The sequence below is a fragment of the Andrena cerasifolii genome, chromosome 4 (assembly GCF_050908995.1).
Source record: "Andrena cerasifolii isolate SP2316 chromosome 4, iyAndCera1_principal, whole genome shotgun sequence".
In the NCBI taxonomy this organism is placed as follows: Eukaryota; Metazoa; Arthropoda; class Insecta; order Hymenoptera; family Andrenidae; genus Andrena; species Andrena cerasifolii.
The window spans coordinates 15,288,825-15,314,078 of record NC_135121.1 but is presented as its reverse complement, the minus strand read 5'-3'; the positions used below and the strand labels follow the sequence as shown (position 1 = coordinate 15,314,078).

Sequence of the window (25,254 nt, the reverse complement as noted above, 5' to 3'; positions counted from 1 at the left end):
GACACAAAAAATGTTCAAAGTTGAAAGTTGTAGTTTTTTTTTTCAAAATCGAATTTCACAAAAACTGAGGGCGATGGCGACAAACGGTTTGCGGATTCGGTTTCAGTTTACGAAAACCTATAAGAAACGGCTACTGAATGTGATAAGTCTGAAAAAAGTCAAATTTTGTCGAACTGCGTAATGAGACAGATGAGTAAGATAGTGGTAAGTGGCACCATCACCGGATATGTAAGAATATAAGTGTCTAAAGACGAGCACCTTTTATGGATAGATACAAGAATTAACGCGAATTTGATTTGTGAGCAACGTCTCTAGGTATCAAGATTAATCTTTGCGTATAATCGAAGTTTTAGACTATTGCATTAGACTTAATTTATTTTTTAATTGAAGTTTCTCGATTAATCTGAAAAAACTACTTCTATAGCGTGCGAAGATACTGTTTTACAAATGAATGATTCGATAAGTATCCAAGATAATTCTACATTTAATTTTCCAATCATTTTATAGGAAAGTAGAAGTAGGTTGCCACGAAAGAGTACGTAGTTTCTGTGATAAATTAACGAAAACAGCTACAGGTCTCAGAAGCAAAACTGAAGGGGTTGGGAACTTCAATTTTGGTCGCAAGAAATATGCTCCAGTAGTTACTTCAACAAGAATAAAATACGAGATAGACTAAAACAATATGTGCGTTCGAAAATAAATATTAAAGCCAGTAAGTAGAACCCCCCCCGAGTTTCCATAAAACAATACACTTCTGGTTTACCGACTCTACTAGAGCCACTCTTAAACTCACGATCGCCATGCCTCATACACGAACTATAAACATTTCTGAACGGGCGGCAGGGGCTCAGTTTATACTTGCTTAGAACGATGTTACATTTGTTCGGCGTTTTATTACGAGGATAATATGTTTTTTTCATTCCCCGAGTAATTGGCGGCACGCGTGCGTGGAAAGACATTCGGCGTGAGCCTACAAGAGAAAAGCGTCCAACGGGCTAAAAGAAGCGGTCGTACGAGTTTCACAGGGAGCTAAGACGAGGTTTATTCTTTCAATAAAACGAAAGCACGCTTTTTACCGAACAGCAGGCGTTTGATTGGTAGTAAAGATTAATCTTGATCGCGCGAGATCTCGCTGGTAGCCCGGGCAAGAAATATTAATTCCCCCCCGGATAACATGCACGACCTTACAGAGATAGCACGCGCGATAACAGAACAGATTTAGTGCTTTCTTTTAGTGCTTCCTCCCTTGTGCGGGCGCTTTTCTTCTTGCCGCGGCACAACTTGCAATTACGCGATTCTGTCGATCGTTGCACAGTAGAATGATGCAATTTACCGTGAATTTACGTATACGATCGTTAACACCAAAAGAAGTTACGGCGCGCAAGGTTCGGCTGGTGCGTGTCGAAGGGCGGAAAGCAGCCTTAAAGCCCCGGCGAAGGAGCGCGCAATCCGCGATCTTCCGCGTGTAGGAACTTGAAGAAAGGCACGTGTTTACACCAGAGGGAACTATCATCGTTCTGGGAACGATAATCGAGAGGGAACGGTTTTGTAGCCTGGTCGAAACGGATTTCTCTATGCCGCCACAAATCCACGAGCCTTTTACGACTCCGCGGCACATGTAACTTGGACCTTCTCGAAATTCCGACTCGTAAATCTTCCAAAGACCTGGCCGGCTTTCCTTTTTCTCACCCTCGGCTACCGCAATCGATGACAGTCACGCTGATCCCGTAGTCCACTTACAAAATCTCATCAGTTACCCTTTTATAGACCCAACGCGCTTGGGACTAAACATGGGGTGGCTAACCTCTCCTGTTACACGATACAGCTGGTTACACTATTTTTCGGGGGTCGCGTGGCGTTACGGGGTGGCATTTACGACTTTCTTGGGTTACAGTTTCTGTGGCGCGCCGCGGTAGAAGTAGACGCAACTGAGGGTAGGTCGGGACCCGGAAATCGACCTGGGGAACCTTGTTTCTCTCGTTTCACTTGCCTGGCAAATCAGTCTTTGTAGCTTAACAGCTATGCTTTCACGATGGTTTTATCGTCTGGAAATAGAGTTTACTCGATTAGCTTTTTAGTGTCGAATGTGTCTTCGCATTAGTACCCCGTGAGATGCTTAAACATTTGCCGACCCGGAATTTAAATCTTCTGGAGGGTTCTGCTTGTGGGAATTTAGATTTTGAATTGAAGTCCATGTTTCTAAGGTATTGTTTAGAGAAAATTTAAAACATGTATCGCATTTGCGTCAGCATAATTTTCTTTCTAGCGTCTCCTACATAGGGCTACACACTACACTATTCACATAATTGTTCTATTATTAATAAATTAGATTTTTCTTTATTTACGGTACCGTATTTTTCTTTTAGTACCTTGAAAGTAGGGATATATAATAATATGGAGCAGGGTAACATAAATAAAGATTACAATTTAATTGATACTTTCATATTTAAACTTCTTCTTTATCCCACTACATTCTATCGTTTTTTATCATCAGAAAAATGTTTGCGTATACTTGTTTTTTTTTTTTTTAAATATTCCTACACCTGACAAATATAGAACCAACGCGTAAAATTTTAATTTACTCAATTACGATACGCTTCGTTAATCACCTAACGATATTACATGATCCTTTCTATGCACAAGAATACTAATTGGAAGGTAATGAGTTAGCGATTAGGTCAGGGTAGGTGATGACGATTCTCCCACGCTAGAGTGAATCGAAGTACAAGATGAGCTTGATGAACTCGATCAGCTTGAGTTTCGTGTTCCATCGACTCTGGTACAACGAGTTGTCGAGATCGATGCAGCCTTTACAGCGACATTTACATACGACTGTCGGTGCGACACACTATTCTTTAGCAGTCAGACAGAATATTCTCTTCGCTTAGAATTCCATGAATTACAAATCTTATTTGCGAGTAAACATGTTTGCAAATATTGAATGCCCAATGTATTTCTGAGTTGTTTATTATGAAAGACATCTAAAATTTGATTTTCTTCATTAGCAAACCTTTCGTGCAAAAATCTAGTTCGACGCATCCCACCCCCTTTTTAATTATCTTTTCATTCCGCATGAGTTTTTGACACAGCATATCGAGTAATAGAGCTTCCCAGCAAAGTGAACCCTGGTTAATCGAATTTCCTCTGTGCACTGTTTCAATTAATCATTTCTGTAGCCTTATTTGCTAATGCCTTTTCCTCTAACGTATGCATGTTTATTATCTCTAAATCGAAAACATGAAAGTGTAAAGCCAACGGGGAAAGGATCGTTTAACCGCATACAACAGCACGCTCTTACCTACTTTGTTGTTTTGTCATTTTATGCTTATCCTTGAGACTAATCGAACCTGGATTGGTGAACGCGCCGGAGTGTGTACCCCGAATCGATCTCTTAGCATGCTATATATTAATGATTACTAAATTCTTCTGACAAAGTTATTCTATTAATAAAAAAATCCATTCCCCTTCGCATAAAACGAATCAGTAAATTCCGAAAAATACAGTTCACTTGACCAAATTCATGTACACAGCTATATCAGCTACAAAATAATAATGAAAAATGAGGTTTCCAGTTTTGCGGTTAAAAATTACAGAAAAGATCTCTCCACACGAAGTGTTAAAAAAATGGATGTCGAGTGGCCTAGGAATTGTTTCCATTTAAATATAATGGCCCCAGAAGCCAAACAAAGCACTTTCCTGTTTGTACTTCCATGTTTCCTTTACTTTGGCTGAGAAAACATACACAATATCGCACAACAGATGCCCCCTGGTAAACTAAGTAGTCCCCTTTTTACTTGAATTAAATACATCATCTGGTAGGCGGATATAAGTAGAGTGTAAAGGTATGAAATGAACGTGTCTAGCTCCTTCCTGTGCCCTGACATTCCTTGTTAATATCGCACTAGTATAACGTACCGTAAGAGTGGAGGAAATTGTGTTGCGTTATATGCCTGTGGTACGTACATATGTTCGATGGACACTTTCTTCTGGCGGTCGACGGTGCTCGGCGATGAGTTGGATGTTTCGACTACGGTCACATTTATTTGCTACCGTTTCGGCCGATTTTATTCCACGCGAAGGAGAGAAAGTTCAGCTCCTAGCCGAAACTGTCCCAGGAATTCGGTATATAACAGCTGAGTCCACCGAGTTTTATTGCATCTTCCCTCCCCAATTTACTGGCCGCCATTTTCCGCCATTCTTCAGTACAGATAATTAATGACACTATCGGTTGGCAATCTCCGTCAGGATGTTAAAATATCGCCCGTAATCGTGTTTATCAGCGATGTTCCTTCGGCTAGATCTCTGGCCACTGACTGACAAATATGTAGGTGCGACAGCTGGCAGGTGAGGAATATATCCAGGAATAACTGCAACTACTTAAATGCGATTAAAAAAACTAAACCAGGTCGATATTAAGCGTGGTAGAGTTTGAATTTTCTCGCTTATCCTTGCCCGTCACGTAGTGTGGTCGAATACATTCTACTGAATACTAATCGTTTGCGTTTCAACGGTCGAGTAGCATTGTGGGTGGTTTGACGAAAGCACGCGGATCAATTACCCGAGGTGTCGTGATTTTCTGATAAATTAGTGTCACCTTTCATTTGTCGTGACTCACACGACCCCACTTCCAAGTTCCATTCAGAAGTGGCACTCGTATGCATGTATGTGAACGGACTTCAAAACTGACGTTGTGGGCACTTGCACGTTGAATCTCGAAGCGAGGGAAATCCTAAATTAAACTTCCATGTGAGAGATCACATAGGTAGGTAATTTGAAAAGCGCGAGCATGAGTGCATGTAAAAGAATGTCCAGTGATGGTCAGAATTTGTTGGAGTAGAACTTAAATATACTTTCGTATTTGCGATTTGCCTGACACAACGATACCTCATCCACCCATTTATCCGCAAATCAATTGGCACTAATTGCAATCATCCAGACCATTCCACTTAAATTCCTTCTCATCAGTAACAGTAATTTTCTTGCTGTTTCTCTTAAACTCTCCAAACTTCTTTCCTCTTCTTCCCGTCTCCCAGCAAAGGATTCACCGTTAATAGGCAACAGTGTTTGATAGGCGAAATAACTGGGAAGAGTCACAGCAGCGTATTTCGCGATTCATAGCGTTCCATTACGCTACCTGTCGCAGCACGTAGCGTCGTTGTCCTCGGTATTGCGTGCCCAGCCAGTAGAATCGATCGATTTGACCGAACGTACTGGGAAATCGTCAGAGCCTAAGTGTTCTCAGTTCTGAGACTTGCACGCTCGACGAATGGTGCACGGAGGTTGGCGTGGTTTACTAATGCGCATACACGTGGAGCACGAGAGAACTTCGACGCGGGTCCACGTTTCTATCAACTTCTTACCACAGCCTCCATAACTTCTAAATTAATCGAACGAGATGTTCTGCAATTAATCGCGCGTGACTACTACGAGCACCGCGTTAGACAGCGTTGCGCGTGTGTGGCAAGACGTTTTCACGGAATTCGTCCAAGCTGCCCACGGATCGATCGGCCGATCGATCCCTATTTGCGTTGATGGATGTTCATCGGCTGATTATACGCTTACTTCACCTGTGCTATCGCGGCGAGCGATTTTGCGAAACGCGATCCCGATCGCGCCTCGATTATCTTTAAGAACACACGATTGACTGTTTAATACGGTTTCGCGATTGAGCTCGTAATTCAGTGATGGATGAGCGGAAATTAATGGGCGATTACCGAGCGACGTGAACGCGGGATCCCTAGCGGTGCGTTCCCTAGGGAGGGGAGTGACTATTATCGCTCCATTTTATTCTAATTAGACAGAACTGTCAAGGAAGCGTTCCCAATCCGAAAAATCTGCTTTTCAATGAAACTTCGTGCGAATGTAGAGCATACTGAAGTGTGGAAGGAGCAATTTCTTTCCTACGGCAATTCAATCTGAAGGGTTGAAATCAATCCTTAAAGTCATCGTGCTTTTTCTTTGTTTTAAAACAACTTTGTAAGTTTCTGTGTTCTATCACACTACCGTAAGAAAAATAAAATTGGGGTAATTATTTACTTTAGCGATTCCTCACCGATTTTGATGAAATTTGGATATGTTGTAAAGCTCCACATTCTGAGCAACTTTTTCCTATACATGTTACCGCCGCCCAACCTTTGTTTCCGAGATATTTGCGAAAAGCTTCGGTTGACTTATTCTGGCACAACGCATTCCAGTTTTCAACTTGTCGCGGGTATTAGTATTGGTTTCGGCTAGATTAGTGCAGGGGGCGCGTAAAGCATGGTGGCGAACTGATGTAAGTCGGGGTGTTGACGGGAGCCTCCACACATCCAATAGGTGCTCTCGAAAGCACCCTCTTCCTAGCAAAAAATTATGCTTTCTGGTTGAAATCTGCAAACTTACATCGATTCGCTGCCACGCTTTACTCGCCCCCGCACTACTCTAACCCCAACCTATACTAATATCCGGGACAAGTTGGAAAGTGGTTGTGTCGGAATCCGAGATGGGCAAAAAATTATTTTAAATAGAAATTTCGTACACAAATTTTGATTTAAAATAATTTTTTGCCCATCTCTGGTCGGAATAAATCAGCAGAAGTTTTTCGCAAATATCTCGGAAATTAAGACCGAGTGGTGGTAACATGAATAGGAAAAAGTTGTTCAAAATGTGGAGTTTTACAATATATCCAAATTTCATCAAAATCGGCGAGGAATCGCTAAAGTAAATAATTACCAAAATTAGGTTACTTGAATGCTTTCTATAAGTTTTTTGTAACGAGGACGTGACTTTTAATCCCCGTGCATTTTCCAACGAAATCAGTGAAGAAAGTACTTTATCGCATGAAAGTGGCGCCGCGTTAAAAGGCTGTTCCCAGAACAGATACACCTTCCGTTGTTGCACGTGTAAACGAGGCAACAGAGTACATAATATATAACTCCCATCGGTGTATTGAGAGCTGTGTTAAACGGAACATGCCGTGGTGGGAAATATACGATCGATCCTGGTAACCGCGAGTATCACTGACTGAGGGAAACTAGCCGATGTTGTTCTATTCATGGATTATCGCGCAATCGTTGCACGGGGGCAATTCGAAGTTGTTTAACATTTTAGCATTGTTCACCTTGTAAGTGAAATAAAAAATAAATCAAAAAAATTTATGTTAAATGATTTTATTAGAAATGTAAAAACTATATTAAAATGCACTAAAAACTAAAAAATAATTCTTTTCTGTACTTCAATTTTGATGGTGTTAATATCGCTTTAAATAGAAGCGTGGGGCACGATATTAACACCATCAAAATTGAAGTACATGAAAAGAAATATTTTTTAATTTTTAGTGCATTTTTTTTAGTTTTTATTACAATTTTTAATAAAATCGTTCAACATAATTTTTTTTTCTAGTTTTTAATATTTGTGGATTTACATTTCCATGCGATGCGGCTAGCGTCCCGGACGCAGCGGCCTTTTGTCGTTTTCGTAAAGAACGCGAGTGGCTGATTTCAAGTCGTTTGGATTTGTGGTTATGGGTTATATTTATTGATGACTGGGTAATTTTTTCACCCTCCAGGGGTTAATTTTTTTTTAAATATTGTTTGTCATCCAAACTACGCACGCCTGCAAAGTTTCAAGACAATTGGATAGTTGGAAGTGGTTTAAATTTGAGTTGCCAGATTTGAACCATACATAGACACAAACATATAAACAAACAAACAAACAAATAGAGGATCGAAGCTGAATAAAATCGTTTAAAAAATTGTTTAAAAATAGTAGCTATCTACAGTTCTACCACGCAGCCTGGCGAAAAATAAATGAAAATTGGTTAAAGCATCGAGAATTAACTGCGAAATTTAAGTAGATAATTATCGTGTCTGTATTCTGTAACTCCCTTTGTACAAACGGAGAAAATGTACCATTACATCGTACATAGCGATTGTCGCGAGTATGCTGAGCTAATTCGCCGTCAATCATTTCCAAATACAAAGATGCGTTCGTGGCCGAAGAATGATTCAGTTAACTGACTATTTTTTATTCGCGCAAATATTAACCCCGTCTATACCCTGCTAATGGTTACATTGCGACCATCGTTTCCAGAATTATCCCGTCATTTGAAGGAAAGACATTTAATCCTTGAATCAATCTACTTCTATCCAGATATCTCTTGGACTGTTGGCGATGCAGCTGAATCAGTTTGAAGGGCGAATTGTCAGTAGATCGCAGGGGTTTCGGTCGCCCCATCTCGAGCGTGGATGGATAGTAAACTTGGTCACAGTCTAGTGACTCAAGCCGAGTCTCTTTTACGAGGCAACGGGGTTAAATGATCTGTCACTTTCACCCCCTGCCGTATCTCCTTGGCTTGGAGCCTACCACTATTACAAGAATGTCATAAAATATTATTGCGGACGTCGGTGATGACGGTCCACGCTTGCACATAAAGCAGAAGTCCGTAACTCTTCTGTCCATTCTTTCCTGCATCCGTTTCCATTCATTCTTTCGTCTGTGTCTACGTTCCTCATTTATCCATTCATTTGCCTTTCTCTGTTTTCGTATTTTTACCCTCTGCTTATTATTTCCAAGCTTCCTTATCACGCATCAATTTGGCGCCCAGAGGATCGAGGGTGTTCTTTTCTCTATAAAAATATATTAATAGCCTCCCATAGCCCTACAAAGCTCCGAATTTCCAGCGTGCCACGGGTCGCGCGAATAGTTAATACATCAAGAGACCCTTATACCCATCAGAGAAGCAAAAGTCCTCGCGACTTTATTCCATCGAATTGCAAGCAAAATCCATCTCTTTCGACTTTACTGTTTCGTGTTCGCGTTACATCCGCCATTCCCATGCCCCCTCGGCTCAGTGACTCGCGTCAGGCTGCAGTCGTTGCAGAGGAATTCGCGGCCAAACAGGACGCTTCATTTTCATCGAACCGCTGCCCCAGCACAGCATCGCGTGTCCAAAGAGCCTTAAAATCTTTTACGGCCTTCTACTTGCGCTCTGTGCTCTCCGCGAGGGCAACGATCTTCGCAGCATCCCGAGCAGCCTCCTTCGAGAGGGTGTTTATGGTCCCTCACTCGGCCCCTTCTGCCTGTATGTGTCGGGGACGCGGCGTACGTCGCGACGGGTCGGTCTATGCGTCGCGTGACGTCATGGTTTTCGCTTCGCGAGACCGTTAATCCGGTCGTGAAGGTGTACGGTTACTCATTGTTAAGCGTTCTGTCGCGCGTGAATTATTTGATGGAAGCCGATCGATGCTGGGTGGGCACCTATGCACTCTCGCACGACTCGGGTATTCGCGTTTTAATAACATTGTAAGCGGTGGACGTAAGCATCGGTTAGAGGTACCCTTTAAAGCCCCTTACGCGCGGGTGGCTTCCAGCGCCGCTGAACCGCTTTCCTCTGAATGTTGAAAAGGTTAATTTCGAATCTGGTCTCGGTTGGGGAACGATGTAAAGGGGCCTCCAGACGCTGATACATGTTGCCAATTATACCTCATTTAGCGCTAGCATTGGGAGAACACTGTTGGGTGATATTTAGCCCCGTTACGCACTTGCGACAAATTGCCGACGACCACGAGGTACACGGGGACCAATGAGTTTGTACACACTTGGTCACGGCAAACAACAAAGGTTTCTGGTCTCTCGACGACCAAGTTGCCGGCAACTGGTCGCAAGTGTGTAACGGGTCGTAGGGTTGCCATAATTGCCAAGCATTGATACGAGACATTTAAGTGCTAAATAGATAAAACACGAACAAAGTGGGTAGGTAATGGTTTATTTTACTCTGTGAGTACTAGTGAAATACGATCACGGGAATAGTGAAATACGGGACGTATGGTGGCAACTCTAGTGATATTGCGTTAGGTAGTTAGTGATCGATATAGCTATGGAAATCGTTCGTACTACGTGGATTTCTTGGATGGAGCGATAAATAGTTATTATTACATGGTAGTATACGTTGCTTCAGCTGGGAATCGGTATGCAAAGATTTTCTCTACTTTCAATTGCAATTTTAGTGTCAATGAAATCTAGGATTCGCATCACATTGTGGTTTAGGCTGGTTACTTAACCGTAGGAAACCTCGGAATTCTAATTAAACTAGGGTTGACAAGGGCCCGTTACTTTTTTCTGCTTTGAAAAGGTAGACCACTGTTGCGAAACACGTGGAGGGTTATACATATGTAGGTACAGCAAGTATCGTTCACTGTCTGAACAGTGTCAAACAACACCTCGACGTTTCGAAAGATTAAACCCTGCCCCTCGTAGAAGCTACAGGACCATAAATTTCAGCGTGTATTATCGATAATTTTATTGATCGTTCCATGGCTACGGATGTTGTTTACGAGTTCTTGGAACGGATCGAGATCCAGCTTTAAATTCTGAACGATTGGTTGCACCGAGCAGAGAAAAAGGGGGACGTTAAGTTAAACGGAAACTATTTTACGACCTTTGTTATGCGTCCGCTAACGAAAGAACATCGGATCGTTCGAAAGGACCTCCTACTTGGAAGGGAGGCTGCGGTCCAATTATTGCACGCGCATGCGTCCGCGTACGCGCTTATACAGGGGCTTTTCGCGAGCGCTGCGAAGTGGGGTACGTCTGTTTGCGAACAGCGGCCGGGGCGAGCAAGGATTTTATGCGAACGCTTGGCAGGATAGAATTTTACTGCTTCCGAAATGTCATGTCTCGTAAAAGCTGCCGCGTTCACGACCGTTCCTTCATTCGGTTCTTTCCGCTGGAGCTTATTGCGATTTCACGTTGACTATTTTTATAGGCGGAGAAGAACTGTTGCAAAAGGGTTTCGGTTATATCGTTTTTATTGAAATAGACGTAAAACGTCGTCGAGCGAGACGAGCGGGCGAGGACCGCGTAGACGAAACGTCTGCAATTTTTCTACGCTGCCGTTCCTTCCCGCCCATAAAACCACGGGCATATACGTACATTGAGGCGGGTATATTGTAAGTCGTCCGTTAGAAACTGAAGGAATTTTCAAGTTCTGTCCACGCTGATTAGCGATTGCTGCTCGATACACTCGCGAGAGTTTCTGCACAATCAAGCACGGAACTGTGCTTTTCCATCCAATGCTATCGACTTGGTGTAAGAGCTGTCTAATATAAGATACATCAGGCAGCTACATGTGTAGATGTGGCGTTATGTACATCGAATGTGATATACAGTAGCTTGGATAAAGTTGATTTATTCGAAAGAGAAGCAACAAAGGGAATTATCGTTTTGGATTTTTAAATTATTTCAGCAGGTCGAATTTTATTGTCGTGCTCGAGTTATGCGATAAATTGCATCCTTTAATCCAGAGTTGACTAATGCTTAGTTTACACCTAACGAGTGCTCGGCCGAGTGAGCATATTCTAGTACTCGACCGAGTAATCCGGCGGGGAAGATTTTCACTCGGCCGAGTAGCAGACCGATGACTCGGCCGACTCACTCGTCAGGTGTACACCCAGCTTAACTGGTGGCCCGCGGGCCACCAGGGGTACCTCCGACTTGCCACGCTGAACGGCCCCCTCCATACCAACCAGACTCTGACGATCGCAGTCGAAAAGAGAAGGAAAGGAGGAGGAATTTACTGCGATCGTCAGAGTCTGGTAGGCATGGAGGGTTAGGTCTGGGAGGCCGTTCAGCGAAGCAACAAGGCGGAGGAGAGCCCCCGGTGGATCGCGAGCCACCAGTTAGTAACTTTAAACTAAAGTGATTTAATTTTATAATTGTTTTTCGCCAGCGCTCTCTCTACACTCTACAGTTTTGTCTCGTTTAGAGTACAACGCTCGGGGGAAAAACCGCACCTTTACTCAAGTAAATAAAATAACCAAATCACTCCAAAGTAATTAAATCACTCCAAAATAACTAAATCACTCCAAAATAACTAAATCACTCCAAAATAACTAAATCACTCCAAAATAACTAAATCACTCCAAAATAACTAAATCACTCCAAAATAACTAAATCACTCCAAAATAACTAAATCACTCCAAAATAACTAAATCACTCCAAAATAACTAAATCACTCCAAAATAACTAAGTCACTCCAAAATAACTAAATCACTCCAAAATAACTAAATCACTCCAAAATAACTAAATCACTCCAAAATAACTAAATCACTCCAAAATAACTAAATCACTCCAAAATAACTGTCCTATGTATCAAGTGGAATCGCCGTGATCTCGTATCATTAGCATGGAAAAAGCCTTAAAGTTTCCTGAAACAAGGGAAAACCTGTGGCGTGGTTGCACCGAGAGTCCCGTAGCTTTTATTGCCATCTGAGCAAGAGCAGCTCTGTGAGTGATACCGTGCTTCTAGTGATCCAAACGAACCCCTCGGCCAGCATCACGGATGGGGTTTCGATTACGCAGCGACACAACGGTATCATTGCTACAAAGCCCGTCTCCATCCCCTGCGAAAGTATTGGTGTCGCGCGATGTATGTCCATCGAGGCTGGCCAGCGGTCGAAACGTGAGCGGGGGTAGGTTCTGCATTTCCCTATGTAACCTGAGACCCCTCGCCGGGCACGCAGAAGCTGTGAATTCGGGAGCCCACCGCGGCCACGTTCGCGAGTAAAATCGCTTCCCTCGATGTTGGTGGGGTGTCTTTGACGAGCGAACAGGGAGCATGAGCTTAGACGTTCGTTGCGCTTTTAACGCTATTCTCTTGCAATCTTTGAGCCCCTGTGACGGAGTGAAGTGTGTCTGGAAGAAAGGCATTTTTGGTAGTACTAAATGCAAGGGTTGTATTCGTATTCATTTGATGTGCACGAAATTTATATTATAGGTATTGTTTGATTATTCTATCTGTGCATCAGTTTTTCTGGATAAATGTTGCGTTATGACATCTGTGGTAACAATTGAAGATTTTAGGTTGAAATATTTCATATCGGTGGGTGGTGGGAATAGTTACCGAGACGATGTCGATTGGAATCAAATGTAATATGAAATAGATACTCATCGAGTAAACTCTTTCGTGATTCGGGGTGACAGGCAGGTTATCCACTAGAGTTGACTGGAGGAAGTGCAGCATATTTGGAATACTGTTGGTAAATTGGAGTACCGAAGTATTTAATAAACTACTAATGCTATTTAATTTGTAACACCTTAGACAATAGGGGCTAATGACCTGTTAACGAATGACATTTGTGGATGAACCGCCATTTTTACATTTTCGACTTAATCTGCAGAGTAACAAAACGTCAATTTGCAAAACTTTTTCAGTAAATAAGGAAGAGTGGGGGGTATTAAGGTATTAAGGAGTTTGTATTAAGGAAACTGTCACGACGGAAGGCTGCGCGCCGCAACCGCTAAGATAATGGTCGTGAAATGTTTTCGTAGTTTTTCTTATAATTTTACAGTATATAGTGCACTAAACCTATATATTACTCAACAAAGCATAATTTTTTCGTAGTTCCATTTTTCATTTAGATCAAAGTTTGAAATATAAAAGTTCATTCCCTATAATATTATAGAGTTTTATCTGTTCCCATCTAGAACTGTTCCAGTACCCGGAAAAAGCAAGCCGAGCCTAACTCGGCTTGAACGACCGAGTCGAGCCGAGTATTCGAATGAACCGAGCGGCTTGAAAGAACCGGGCGGCTTGGATAGAACCAAGTAGCTTGAATTTTTCAAGCGGCCCGAATGAAGCGGGCGGCTCGAGCAGAACCAAGCGGATCGAATTATTTCAATCGGGCCGAAAGAATCGGGGCGGCCCGAATGTATGTCTGTACATTGTACATTGTTAGATATACTTAACCCAATTATAATATAGACTGCGGAAGTTTATGCAAGTATGATATGCCGCGAATATGCAAATATAAGGTATAATGAAATTCTAGCCCAGCACTTGGTCACTGAGTAATATTTCGAGGACTTCGGTAAAACTTGAGTGAAACTACACTAACCACTCAACTTATATACTTTCTCTTCGTACTGGAACAGCTCTGGCACCGTAAAGTTTACAGCACTGAAAAGGGAGGGTTAGACTACGTTCCGTCGGATAATTTCCTTAATTGTAACCGCGGTCATCGTCTCGAACTGGCTTCCTAAGAAACCACTCCGCTTCCGTAGCGGTGCCCGAGGACAGAAAACAATATCATCAGCCATGGGCAATTCTAGGTGGTCTAGATTTTGCGGCGTTGCAGAAATCGCGTGGCTCGCATCAGAGTTTTTGTTATCAGATATCGTTACAGCGGTCGTTCTTTTTCTTCATCTACGCTTCGTGCGCACGATCCGTTTGCACTCGTGAACGATAACTACATATGCTTGCGTCCACCACGCACGATAGTAAAATCCTTCCATGGGTGAAGTTGAGCAGAAACGAAGGAAGGCGGAACATTTCGCGGAGGAAGCAGCAAATTTGCGACATAAATTAAATATGATTACAGAATTCGGATAAATGTGCCGCCTTTCTAGTTTCTGTCTCTATCGACAAGACTTTCTTTTAAACTATTTTCTAATTCCTCCATTGAAGTAAAGAGCGCTGCAAAATATTTTGCAACGTAGAGTTGACTGATTTTCAATCCGCGGCATTTTCGAAGTCATTTCTTGTGAAAATGAGGACTCACTCACTTCCGTTCGAAATTCCTTTCGAAAGGAATCACTTCGCGTCCAGTCATTTCTATAGACGACACAATTCGTTATAAATACCTACCAATGGTTTTGCATATCACGCGGGGCTTCGGTTCATTTAGAGCGAAAAGAGGGGTTAATCAGTTTCTAAGTAGGCTTATCGATGTTTCAGTTATCCAACGCCTCCACGCTCGCCTTTCACCAATCTCGGCTGTTCTAAGAACACACGCTTGTGTGTATCTTTTATCGTCTCGGACTACGAGCGCTTTCCGCGCGTAATGCGCCTCGTGGGCTACTTGCGTTTATTGAAACGAGTTTCAGAGAGGTGATTGACATTGCTCCAGATTTCTGCCGTTTACGAGTAGAGAATCTCTCAAGCCACGGGCCCACGTGTGTGCAACGCATGGCGAAAATCATAGTTGTGAAGCTTCCTATGATGCTGGCTACTTTAAACAGAAAAATATATTTCACGATCCTGCGTTTCCCTTCGAGTCTATTTATCTCCAAGTGATTTGTATTTACTTATAAACAAGAAAATATTGAAGGGAACAGAGGAGAATTTTATCACTTCCTTAGATTTCCCCCTTTTGGCCCTGTCTTTGTAGTTACAAGTTAATGAACACTATTTTAACTCAGTTAAGCTGAAAATTAACAAATGTGATAATAGTAGATACATGCGGGAACGCGTCTTCATCTTGCTTTCATAAAGCGATTATGAAGTTAATGCTGAAGTTTTTCGTGCATCCTTACCATGTGTTTATAATTAAGATGAGAGACGGTGAATAGGAAGAAACTGTTTGCACAGTTCAGGTTCTAAACACGATTACGATTTGACTTGTAGGTTGATGTACAGGTGCGTCTATCGGTGTAGATAATTACCCGAAGTTGCAATCTACCACTAAGTTCCTTTTCAAGATCGTTATCACGGTTATCATGGTCACACGGCCTTTTTGGAATGCCTACACGTGGAGGGTGCATCGTATCGTATTGCGTAACGCAACAGGAATCGCGTTATCTATGATTCGTGAGATTATGCCTCACGTCTAATAATAGAGGATTACATGAATCGTCAACTAATTACATCAATATAATATTAAAGAATTATTAGAATTAAATATTATTAAAGTTAGAATTAAATAAGTATAAAAATTAAACTAGTCTTAACCCTACATATTTTACATTCATCCCTCCTTTCCTCTAAAGTTTCACACGTGTTCGTTTCAAGATCTTTGTTTAACCCTTGCTGTCGATCATCCACATCTGAAACTAAGCTTCTACTTATTTTCGGTCTTACCCTCGTCACCATCTAAAATTCTTCTCTTAGGAAACCCACACTGATGACTAACAAATAACTAAACACTTTGGTATCTATGTAACACGGGTCAAAGTGGGTCCTCCATCCGCCAGCGGAGGATTAAACGTTGCTCCCACCTTCTAGCAATTTAGAGAAAATTACTTTAAACTCATTGCCCCGGCGCGTATGTGTAGCCTAAAGCGACGAAACGTGAAATCTGTTGACCCGGCCCGAATATTCGGTTTGCCGAACATGAGATATCTCGTAGTCGGTACGCGGTGTGTTTACACAGCTCGATGATTGACACGAACCAATCTTATAAACTGCCGTCCGCAGGCGTCAACAGTATTTACTGGACCCCTCGAGTTCATGGTACTGATTTCAACGTGAAACCGTCGTTGAAATCTCGCTCCTCGTTCTTCCGCTGGTATTTGCTTATCATTCGGTTAAGGGTTCGTTTATAATCACCGGATAGTGCGAAGAGAGTTGGATCCTTTTCTACGAAGGCTCATGACCCCTGATACTTCACTGCCTCGTCTGTATACTTTTCTGCAACACTCGGGTCATTTTCCTCCTATTCTTTTACAAGCACGTTATTGGATAGTGTGAATCAAAGCTGAGTTAACGCATTGAGTAACGCAAGGCTTTATAAAAACACTTCGACTTTTAACAGCACTATCACCATTTTTGGAATTCGGTTCGACAGCCCTGAAAACCCATTTTAATCAAATAAGAGGTGCCCTGTAATGTCGTCCTCTGTTCGATTAATATAATATTCAGATAACGCAGGTCCCATGGTACATAAATGGCAGTTGTGTGAAAAAGCGAGCTGTTTATAATATGGCGGTCGTAATTGTGACTGGCAATTAATCGCACTCTTTATCGTACACGAAATTATATTACCATTGTATACGTGTGCACACGCGTTGAAACGTATCTTACTGCAGCAAATACGCACACCCACTCACGTGCGTGTACAGATTCATGCGATCGCGTGTAGTATCGCGAACCAAACTAAAAACCACGCGATAGTTCCTATCTCTCGTATTATATAATTAATCGTATTTCGCGATAATGCGCTTGGTATGCAACACTCACCGTTGGCAATCAGTTGATTACAGTTAAACCGTATCGTCACAGTATATGCGCATTTATTGAACGTTTCGAAGTCGTAGTTGATAAAAGATGCAACCGGAAATTGGTAACGGGAAGCCCGATAAAAACATTAAACTTGAAAGTTTAATTTTCGAAGACCATGGCAATGGCTACGCTACCGCGGTCGCAGCAAGTTGTAACAAAAGGGACGGCATTTGCAAGATATCCTTGTGGATCTGAAAAGGAATAGCGTGTTTGCGGTGTACTCAATTATCGAAGAATTCTTACCCCCAATTTGCTTTTAAAACTTTTGCCACAATTCGCACTCTCCCTGATTACTGGACAAGAACTGTTTTCCGCTTCGGAGAGACTTCAGTCGAAATTGCAAGTAAAACAAAAACGTTAGCAAACGTTAACAGGTTGCGAATTACTGCAACCGACGAGAAATGCTGCAATTTTATTACGATAGGTATATCAAATTGCTGCAAGTAATACAATATAAGTTCAGGGTCTATTGCTAGTGGTGGCATGATCACAGAATGCTGGCTTAATTATTACCTAGGTACTTGTAAAAAAGGACGTGTTTCCTCCTGTAGCGATCAAAGCGTACAAAATGTGTACGCGTAACTGAATAGACGGGTGTTGTAGACGAATATTTATGGATTCCGAATTAAGCCATGAAAGGAACACGCCTCCCCGCCAAGTAGTCATTTCTTAGCCTTCGAGTTACACGATAAACAGCTGTCTGGCATGCCACCATGTCGAATTTCGCTACGAAATTATAATAATTTCCGACACGGAGCGGTCCAGCGAGCTCCGGGATCGGACGGAGGCAACGATGGTGGATGCATCGTGTTATCTTCACCTGCTTGCATGCGAAGATGCGATCGAATCTGTAATCTAACCTCGAAAAAACGAAAAATCTGCCACAGTTTTTGAAACTGACGTGCTACACGCGTCATCCCAGCGCAAGGGGTTAATAATTACCTACGTCCTTAATTAAAACTCGTATTTTATTTCAGCTCACTTTACCCCAGATAGTAGCTCACTTTACCCCATATTCGGGGTAAAATGGTCGTTTTGGCATTTTCTTTTCAAGTTGAATTTTAATATACTTTAAGTTTACTTTAAGTATTGTTATTTGCCATTTCTCGATAGTAAGGTTCAAATTATATTATAAATCTAGTTCCACACATTTTTATTGAATGGGAAAAATTTTATTCGACTTCAAACTTCTTTCGCGTCACTTCGCCCCGGTCTCCCCTACCCGTTTCTCAATTTCGTCAGCATTAGAATTTCAGGATAGTGCTTTCATCTGTTTCGATTACAATTACCAACTGCTGCCGTCGATGGTTCATACGAACTTGGCATTACATGATATCCGCGGGAAAATGGAAGCCAGCACTCACTGTCACTGAACGAACAAAGAAACATGGTTGAAGAGTGCGTCTTCTTTCCACTGGTATTGAGTGCTCGCGCTTGTTGTAGTGCCAACCTCTACTTGCCCGTAGCTTTATTTACAATCGACCCTGTGGCTTCCAGGTGCGTATTGCCATCGAACCATACGGTTTTCTTCAGTGACAATCCTATCATAATTATTATACATGTGGGTCTGTCGTATAACGTGGTTGTATGGAACAACGGTGGAGCTCTTCAATTAAAATTAAAATTACAATGGCGAGTAGGCGAGGTTCAGCATTAACTGCTGCTCTGCAACCTAACCTCGTTCGATCTGCTTCACGGACGGATAGATTGCAATGTGTGTGTATTCGATGACCGGCAGAGGAGGATTGTAACTTTGAACGAAAATTGTCGCTCTGTAGGTCATCACATTTACAACAAACTGTCGTACAAGTCCCTTCGATCGCCTCCTCAAACTTCGCCACATATCGAACGGAAAATTGTGACTCTAGTGGCTTGTTTTACAGCCGTGGGAGCTCACCCTTGTGGCCGCGAGCATAGACAACAATTTCCGGCCGTCATATTTTAGACATTAAGACAGCCAATAGTGGCGCGTTCTGCTCGGCGCAGCTCCGCCTATAAAGGGGGCCTTCTTGATGGTTTTGAAAAGGCGGAAATAGCTTTCCCCTCCATCTTCCCTTGGCTGGGCTCGAGCGTTCTCTGTCCTCCGCTTTTCCCTTCCTCGTCTCCACCCCCCTCTGTCACGTTTTTTCCCCGGTGCTACACCATTACAGTCACTCAGGTCCTCCCTCTTCCTCTCGCCCTTCTTCTCCCTGGCCATCAGCCACCCCTCTACCGTTCTATCGAATAGACAACGCGACGCGGAGAGCGGGCAGGTGCCCGCGGTGCCGCCGCCGGGACGCCAGGCGTTGGTTCCCTCCTTTTCCATGTGCAGGTGAACCCGGCCAACCACGTGCTCCGTACACGCGCGTGTGCGTGCTCTATCCAGAAGCACGGCGTGCGGCTGGCCTCTGCGTCCCTCCGCTCCAAAGCGAAAGAGGAGTAGTGGAGAACAGCGGACCTCCACCTTTCAGTGGGAGCGAGCGAGATATTCACTTGCCAAGAGGAGAGGAAGAGGGGAGTGAGGGACAGAGAAGCCGTCGGAGGGACTGCCCTCTCGACGGGGGAGGGCTGCTCCGACGGCACGGGGAAGGAGAGACAGACCCAGACAGCCAAGTCGGTTGTTTCGATGCCATCCTCTCGCCTGGCAGACGATGCTGCCTTACCTGGCTCTTCCAGTCTCTCTCTTCTCTCTTCTGATCCCGGAACTCACCCCTCTACTCCCCCCCTCTCTTTCCTCCGGGCTGCTAGTCCTTTCCCCTTATTTGACGCGGGTCTCCGGTAGGCGAGAGTCCCCGGTCGAGCCGTTGTGTTCCCTCTTCTTCAGGGTCTACGGCGAACCTTTCACCGTTCGCCCGTCCGTCCGCCATTTTGTCCGTGACGTCGATGACGCGCGGTCTTAATGAGGCTGACGCCGCGCACAGGGGAACTGGTCACTGCCACGGAGGGGAAACACGCGGAAATTTACACGTATATGGTCTCGTGGGAGTGGAGAACGCTTAAAAATATGGCTAAGCTATAGGCTGTACAACGTGGCAGACCGATCGATTCCATTGGCGAGACCCCACCTCCTCGGGGTGGGATTTCTAGCTAGCGAGGAATGTCTGTTATTTCTCATCATCTTGCTCCAAACCGGCATGGTTTACCTGCAGGTTCTGGTCGTTTCTTTTTGCGCGTCAGGAATCTGCGGAATTACCAATTTCATGTCTACGCGATGATTCTTCAGGAGCTGATAGAATTCTCGAGACCACGAGTCGAAACGTTCTGGCGAACACACCATAAGCCACATTAAGAGCTTTTAGCGAGAGAGAAATAGAAATGCAGAGGGGTTAGTTCAGCCGAAGCATGTGCTTCTGGGTTGGTAGCAGAACGCAGATCGAATTCATGGAAGTTTTCGATGTTTGGCAACATTGGGGGTTTACTCTAGAAAGGGATGTTTTTTTGTATTCGATTGTTAAATGCATGCTTGGGTTATGGCGACTATTTTACACAGTTTCTTTTGCGTGAATCATTATTGCAAGTTGGAAAAGTGTGTTTAGATTTGTTAGGCTGCAATGGGTATTAAAAGTGATTGCCTCCTTTCAAATAGTACACGTGAGTAAAGCAAGCTAAATTCAGCTGTCATATAAAATCAGCAACATTGCACCTTGTCTAAAGGAAGGTGTTTGAGGAAGAGAGCAATGAAAAATGAATGCCACTCGTGATCACCCCTATGGGGCACGGAAATGATACAATTTTAAGCTGTCCTCATTGACCTCATTTGTGACAGTTAATAACGTTCTTTCCCTATTTCAGTACTTACTCATTTGATCTTTGCTACCAACGAATCTGAAAATACTGGAAAATAATTATTGTGTCATTACCTTTCATGGTCTGAAACAAAAAAGAACTTGTACAGGTGTATGTAGTATTTTCTTTTTAAATTGAGGGAAAAAATTAGCTCCCATCTCTGTTACCTACTGACTCAAGATTGATTTTTTTGGAATATTCACTTGATAGAGATAGCGCTATTTTAAAAAAGATAGAAGTTAAATATGTAAATGTGTGTTGAAATACCAGCAGTGAATCACAAGAAGTGTATGTACCAGTGCCGTCTTAACCTGGAAGCGACAGAGACAGTAGCCTCAGGGCCCTGGAGCTCAGGGAGCCCCTGAAAAATTGGAAAACAAAAAAAGGATTGTAAAAGCTAGAAAAAAAAATGGAAATGGGTCCTCCAACTGTGTCCGAAAGAAAATAATGAATACACCAAAATTTACATTTTAAAATGGGACCCTTTTTCGTGGAATGGACCCACGTTTAATCTTATTTAATTAATTGTTTTAATACTTATTCACTTCGCGTATTAGCGCGGTATTTTCGATTTTATTTAATTTAGAATAATTTAGAGGGCCGCATATGGAGCTCGTCTCAGGTCCCTCGAAAACGATAAGACGGCACTGGTGAAAAGTTTCTTAAATCCTATAGTGTAATGTGTCTAACTTTTGCCTTGGTTCTCGCGAATAAAACTGAATGCGCTAGGTGATTTAAGTAGGGTACTAGCTACATAAACTGTACATTAATACTTTCCTTGCCGGACCTTTGGCGTTTACGATCTTCGCAGTATAATTATTTTCTTGTGTTATAAATAATTAAAATTAGGATAATACTGAGTTATTCTATTTGCCCATCATCGTGTTTTGCCGTTCTTACCATTCAATAGTTGTTCGGTAGACGAGTCCATTTGCGGTTGTCGACAGTGCCTCGCTGGCCAATGCAATTTCCACCTTCACTGGCTGCTCTCGATTCGGTTCTTCTCCGCCATCGACTGTAACAGGTGTTAGAAAGTCGCGAGAAAGTCCGATTGGGTTGCAGATAACGGGGCAGATGTATCGTTAAATCACTAAAAACGGGTCATTATCGGTCCTTCTTTTCTCACTTTTGCGGCCGCACGAGAAGTCATCTTCATTCAGAGCGTCGCCACGCATTGCAATCCCATGTTTCCTGTTGAAGGAGTGTGGTGGCGTGTCGAACTCTGCGAATTATCTGCCTGTTTCCATTATGGCTACTTTCTAGATGGACACTTGGGATACATACTTTCTATTCTCTTGCATACTTTTGTCCCACTTACCTTGCGTTTAAAGTGGATTTACAGGTAAATGTACTTAATTAATTGAGGGCACATAGAGAACTTTAGGAGGGAGAAATAAATTTTAAAAACAGAGATGAGGTTCGTCAGCTTAGGTAAGGTGTTAAGAAAGGGTTCAGGGTTTAGGTAGTATACAGTATTTTAGAAATTGAGGAAAAATTGTTAGTCAAATAGGTCGAATGATTAATTTTCTTTGTCTCAGAATCCATACGATGAATTCGATAATGTAAGTCGCTTGCTTTCTTCTCTCCATCGCACGAAATCGTAAAAGTAACCAATTACTTCATAATATTTTCACTTTCATGTCCACAGAGATAACTCTGAATGTTTTACCAGCATTTTCATTCACGCTTCACATCTTCAGAATTGCGTGTTCCTATACAGATTCCTGGTCTGTGCGTGGTAGGCATTTTCTACTTAGCGGAGCAAGACAATACTACTGATAATAGTATGAAATTATAATTCAGTAATAGTTTATGTCCATGTGTATTATTATATTATTTTATCAACGTAGAGAATGTAACTTCGAAAACAATGAATTTTGTGAAGTCTAATTAACTCTCTCTTTAAAAAGAATGAAATCTAAAATTAAATACAACATCAAGAAAGCCTTATTCACTTTTACAAGGAATTTCTAATTTTTACGCAATTACTCCTGCTACTCTATCTGATTTGTACTAAAATTCGAATAAAATTAATAGCAAACATTTCGTATCACGATAAACACTATTCTGATGGTATGCCCTTGGAATGAATTTCAATATTAATATCACGTTATAATTTGAGTTTGAAACTTTTTCAAAACATATAATTGAGCATCTGAAACCCCCGAACCTCCACTTGGCAAATAACAGGAAATATTTTCGGTGTTCTTCTTCATTGCACTTCCTTCGCGATAGCAGAATATTTCGGAACCTTTGAAGTAGCGAAATGCCCACTTGGCGTGTTTCTCCGCTTTGATAGTTGGCACCCATACTAACGATTGTCTTATTTCCGTCATGTTGCAGGTGACAGTATAGAAATTCTATTGGAATACAGTACCAAGCTCCTAGAACTCTTCAATTATTCCTTGGACATGCTGCCACTGATGTACGTGATTTTAAAGGACGCAGGGGCAAACCTCGAGGTGGCTGTGAAGCGCATAATGTCAGGTAATGGGCATTATTTTTCACTTCTTACTTGTAAAATTCATGCTCAGTATTTTTTACCCGACGCCCGGCAAAACTCTATATATTACTTTCAAAACAAATCACGATTAATTCACTATTGATTGCTACATCAGTTTGCAATACTACATTCTTATTTTACTCTTCGTGTGCGTGGAAAGTAACCAGAATTTTTCTTTCTCCAGCTGCGATAGCTTTACACCCGAAAATTTCCCGTTGGGGTACCATTTTGGACAACATTCGTTCGTTCATCGTACATTTGCTACCGACTTGAAAGAGTCGTAGAGTTTTAAAACTTTTGAATCAATTTTTCCATGTCTTTTCTCGGTGACATTTTTTTTTTTCGCCACGATTCTTATTTGAAGTGAACGTAGTTACGTCACTGTGGATTGTAGATGATACCTTTGCAAGTCTGCGCTGTAAAAGTAGCAAGCTTTCTGCATCGTTCGGGTTGGAGCAACGACGAAGATATATGTATTTGATTGTGACAATTCAACGGACGGAAGACAATTCAACGGTCGGAAGACAATTTTCTTTCCTCGCGGGCACTTGAATTCGGTGGCGAACCCGGAAATCGCGCCTCGACGAAATTGGCAACGCGTTCGGTGCAATTTAAGGCACATCCAGACGCTGATGCAAGAATCATGAAACCTGTATCGTGATGCATGCATCAGTGTTTCATGACTCCTGCATCAGCGTCTGGATGTGCCTTTATAGCTTTGCGTCACTTTCGCGCTGCGAATTCGCGATACATCTGAAGGACTTTGCACGCGTACCTGAATGGTCTGTTGAAAAATTTTTTTATCAGGATTGTCTTTACAATTTAACAGCGTTCCTTATTTATCTTGCAATATTCCTACATAATTGCCAATATTTATATTTCATTTGCACATTTTTCTTAGCCTTAGAGTATTGCAATTTTTTTCCAGTTAATTGTAACGTCTCCTTCGACCATCTAATTCTCTGCGCAGATCCAGAACGTAGGAATATTGTAGACCAGTCAAACTGTCTTAAACATAAAATAAAATTCAACTCGTGGATTTTCTTCTGTGCATTTAGAATCGAAGTGCAGAATCGGGAGCCTCCATTAATTCTGAAATTAATGGATATGCATATAAGTAAGACGATCAGACTGATAAATCGATAAATTAACGTCCTTCAGACCACGAATTTCCAATGTAAATTAGCCTTATCGCTCTCTTTATTGGTAGAGTACTACCAGCCTCGTTTCTCCAATTTTTGTGAGAAATTTTCTCGCATCGATCCTGCCGAGACAACAAAAAGTCCCCCCGCTTATTCCAAGCTCATTAACCGTGGAATTTTGTGTAAAATTACACACGTTGGTAGACAGGCGCGTTTTAGTGCCGTTCCGCGCCGTCGACCAGACGCCAGGCGACCAAACGAGGAGACCAAACAGGGCGATTCGAAAGTTCAGTATCGCAGGAACCGTCCAGCAGAATGGACGTCCAGGAGATTGCTATAATTATTAAGTGCCTTGAAAGAAATTAAAAGGGGAAAAGGGAATATTGGGTGCCTTCTGTATTGCAGCAGCGCATAAGAAAGGAAGACCGGAATGTCCGGAAGTCCTTCAATCCCAAATAAGTCGATTCAGTGGCGCACTCAGGAATTAATTTTGGGGGAGCCGAATTGAAGGGATAAAAATATTTTTAATGGAAATTCAATAAAATGCACGAGGTGATTATAAAAATTTATTTAAAGGATAAAATCCAGTTTTCATTTCTTCCTACAAAGCTCTTGAATTACTTCAGTCATGGTTACATTAATCTTTTATTCCTTTTTCTTTGGGGGTGCCAGGGCCTCTTGGCCCCCCTCTGTGTGCGTCACTGAGTCGATTACTTCCACGCATTGCTTTTCTTTTTAATGTCACGATTGGAATAGTCTCTACACCACAAGTACCAAATTACTCTTCAAGATTCAATTTCGAAAATAAATTTCTCCGCATCGAAGCTTGTCGCATTTGGTCTCCGGCAAAGTAGTTCGTAGTCTGAACA

At 42.3% G+C, this 25,254-nt stretch overlaps 1 protein-coding gene across 2 annotated transcripts in view; it reads left to right on the top strand.

The window, feature by feature from the left end:
* The window catches only part of Dsx (transcription factor doublesex), a 129,527-nt gene that overhangs the window by 19,766 nt on the left and 84,507 nt on the right, over nucleotides 1-25,254 (top strand). Inside the window, exons 5-6 of one of the 2 annotated variants that reach the window (XM_076811093.1) lie at nucleotides 23,084-23,227; nucleotides 23,428-23,842. In XM_076811093.1, coding sequence (XP_076667208.1) covers nucleotides 23,084-23,227; nucleotides 23,428-23,516 — 233 coding nt within the window. In that variant the 3' untranslated portion in view covers nucleotides 23,517-23,842. Of the gene's footprint in view, nucleotides 1-23,083; nucleotides 23,228-23,427; nucleotides 23,843-25,254 lie in introns of those variants that run through there. The other variant, XM_076811091.1, reaches the window with a different exon arrangement.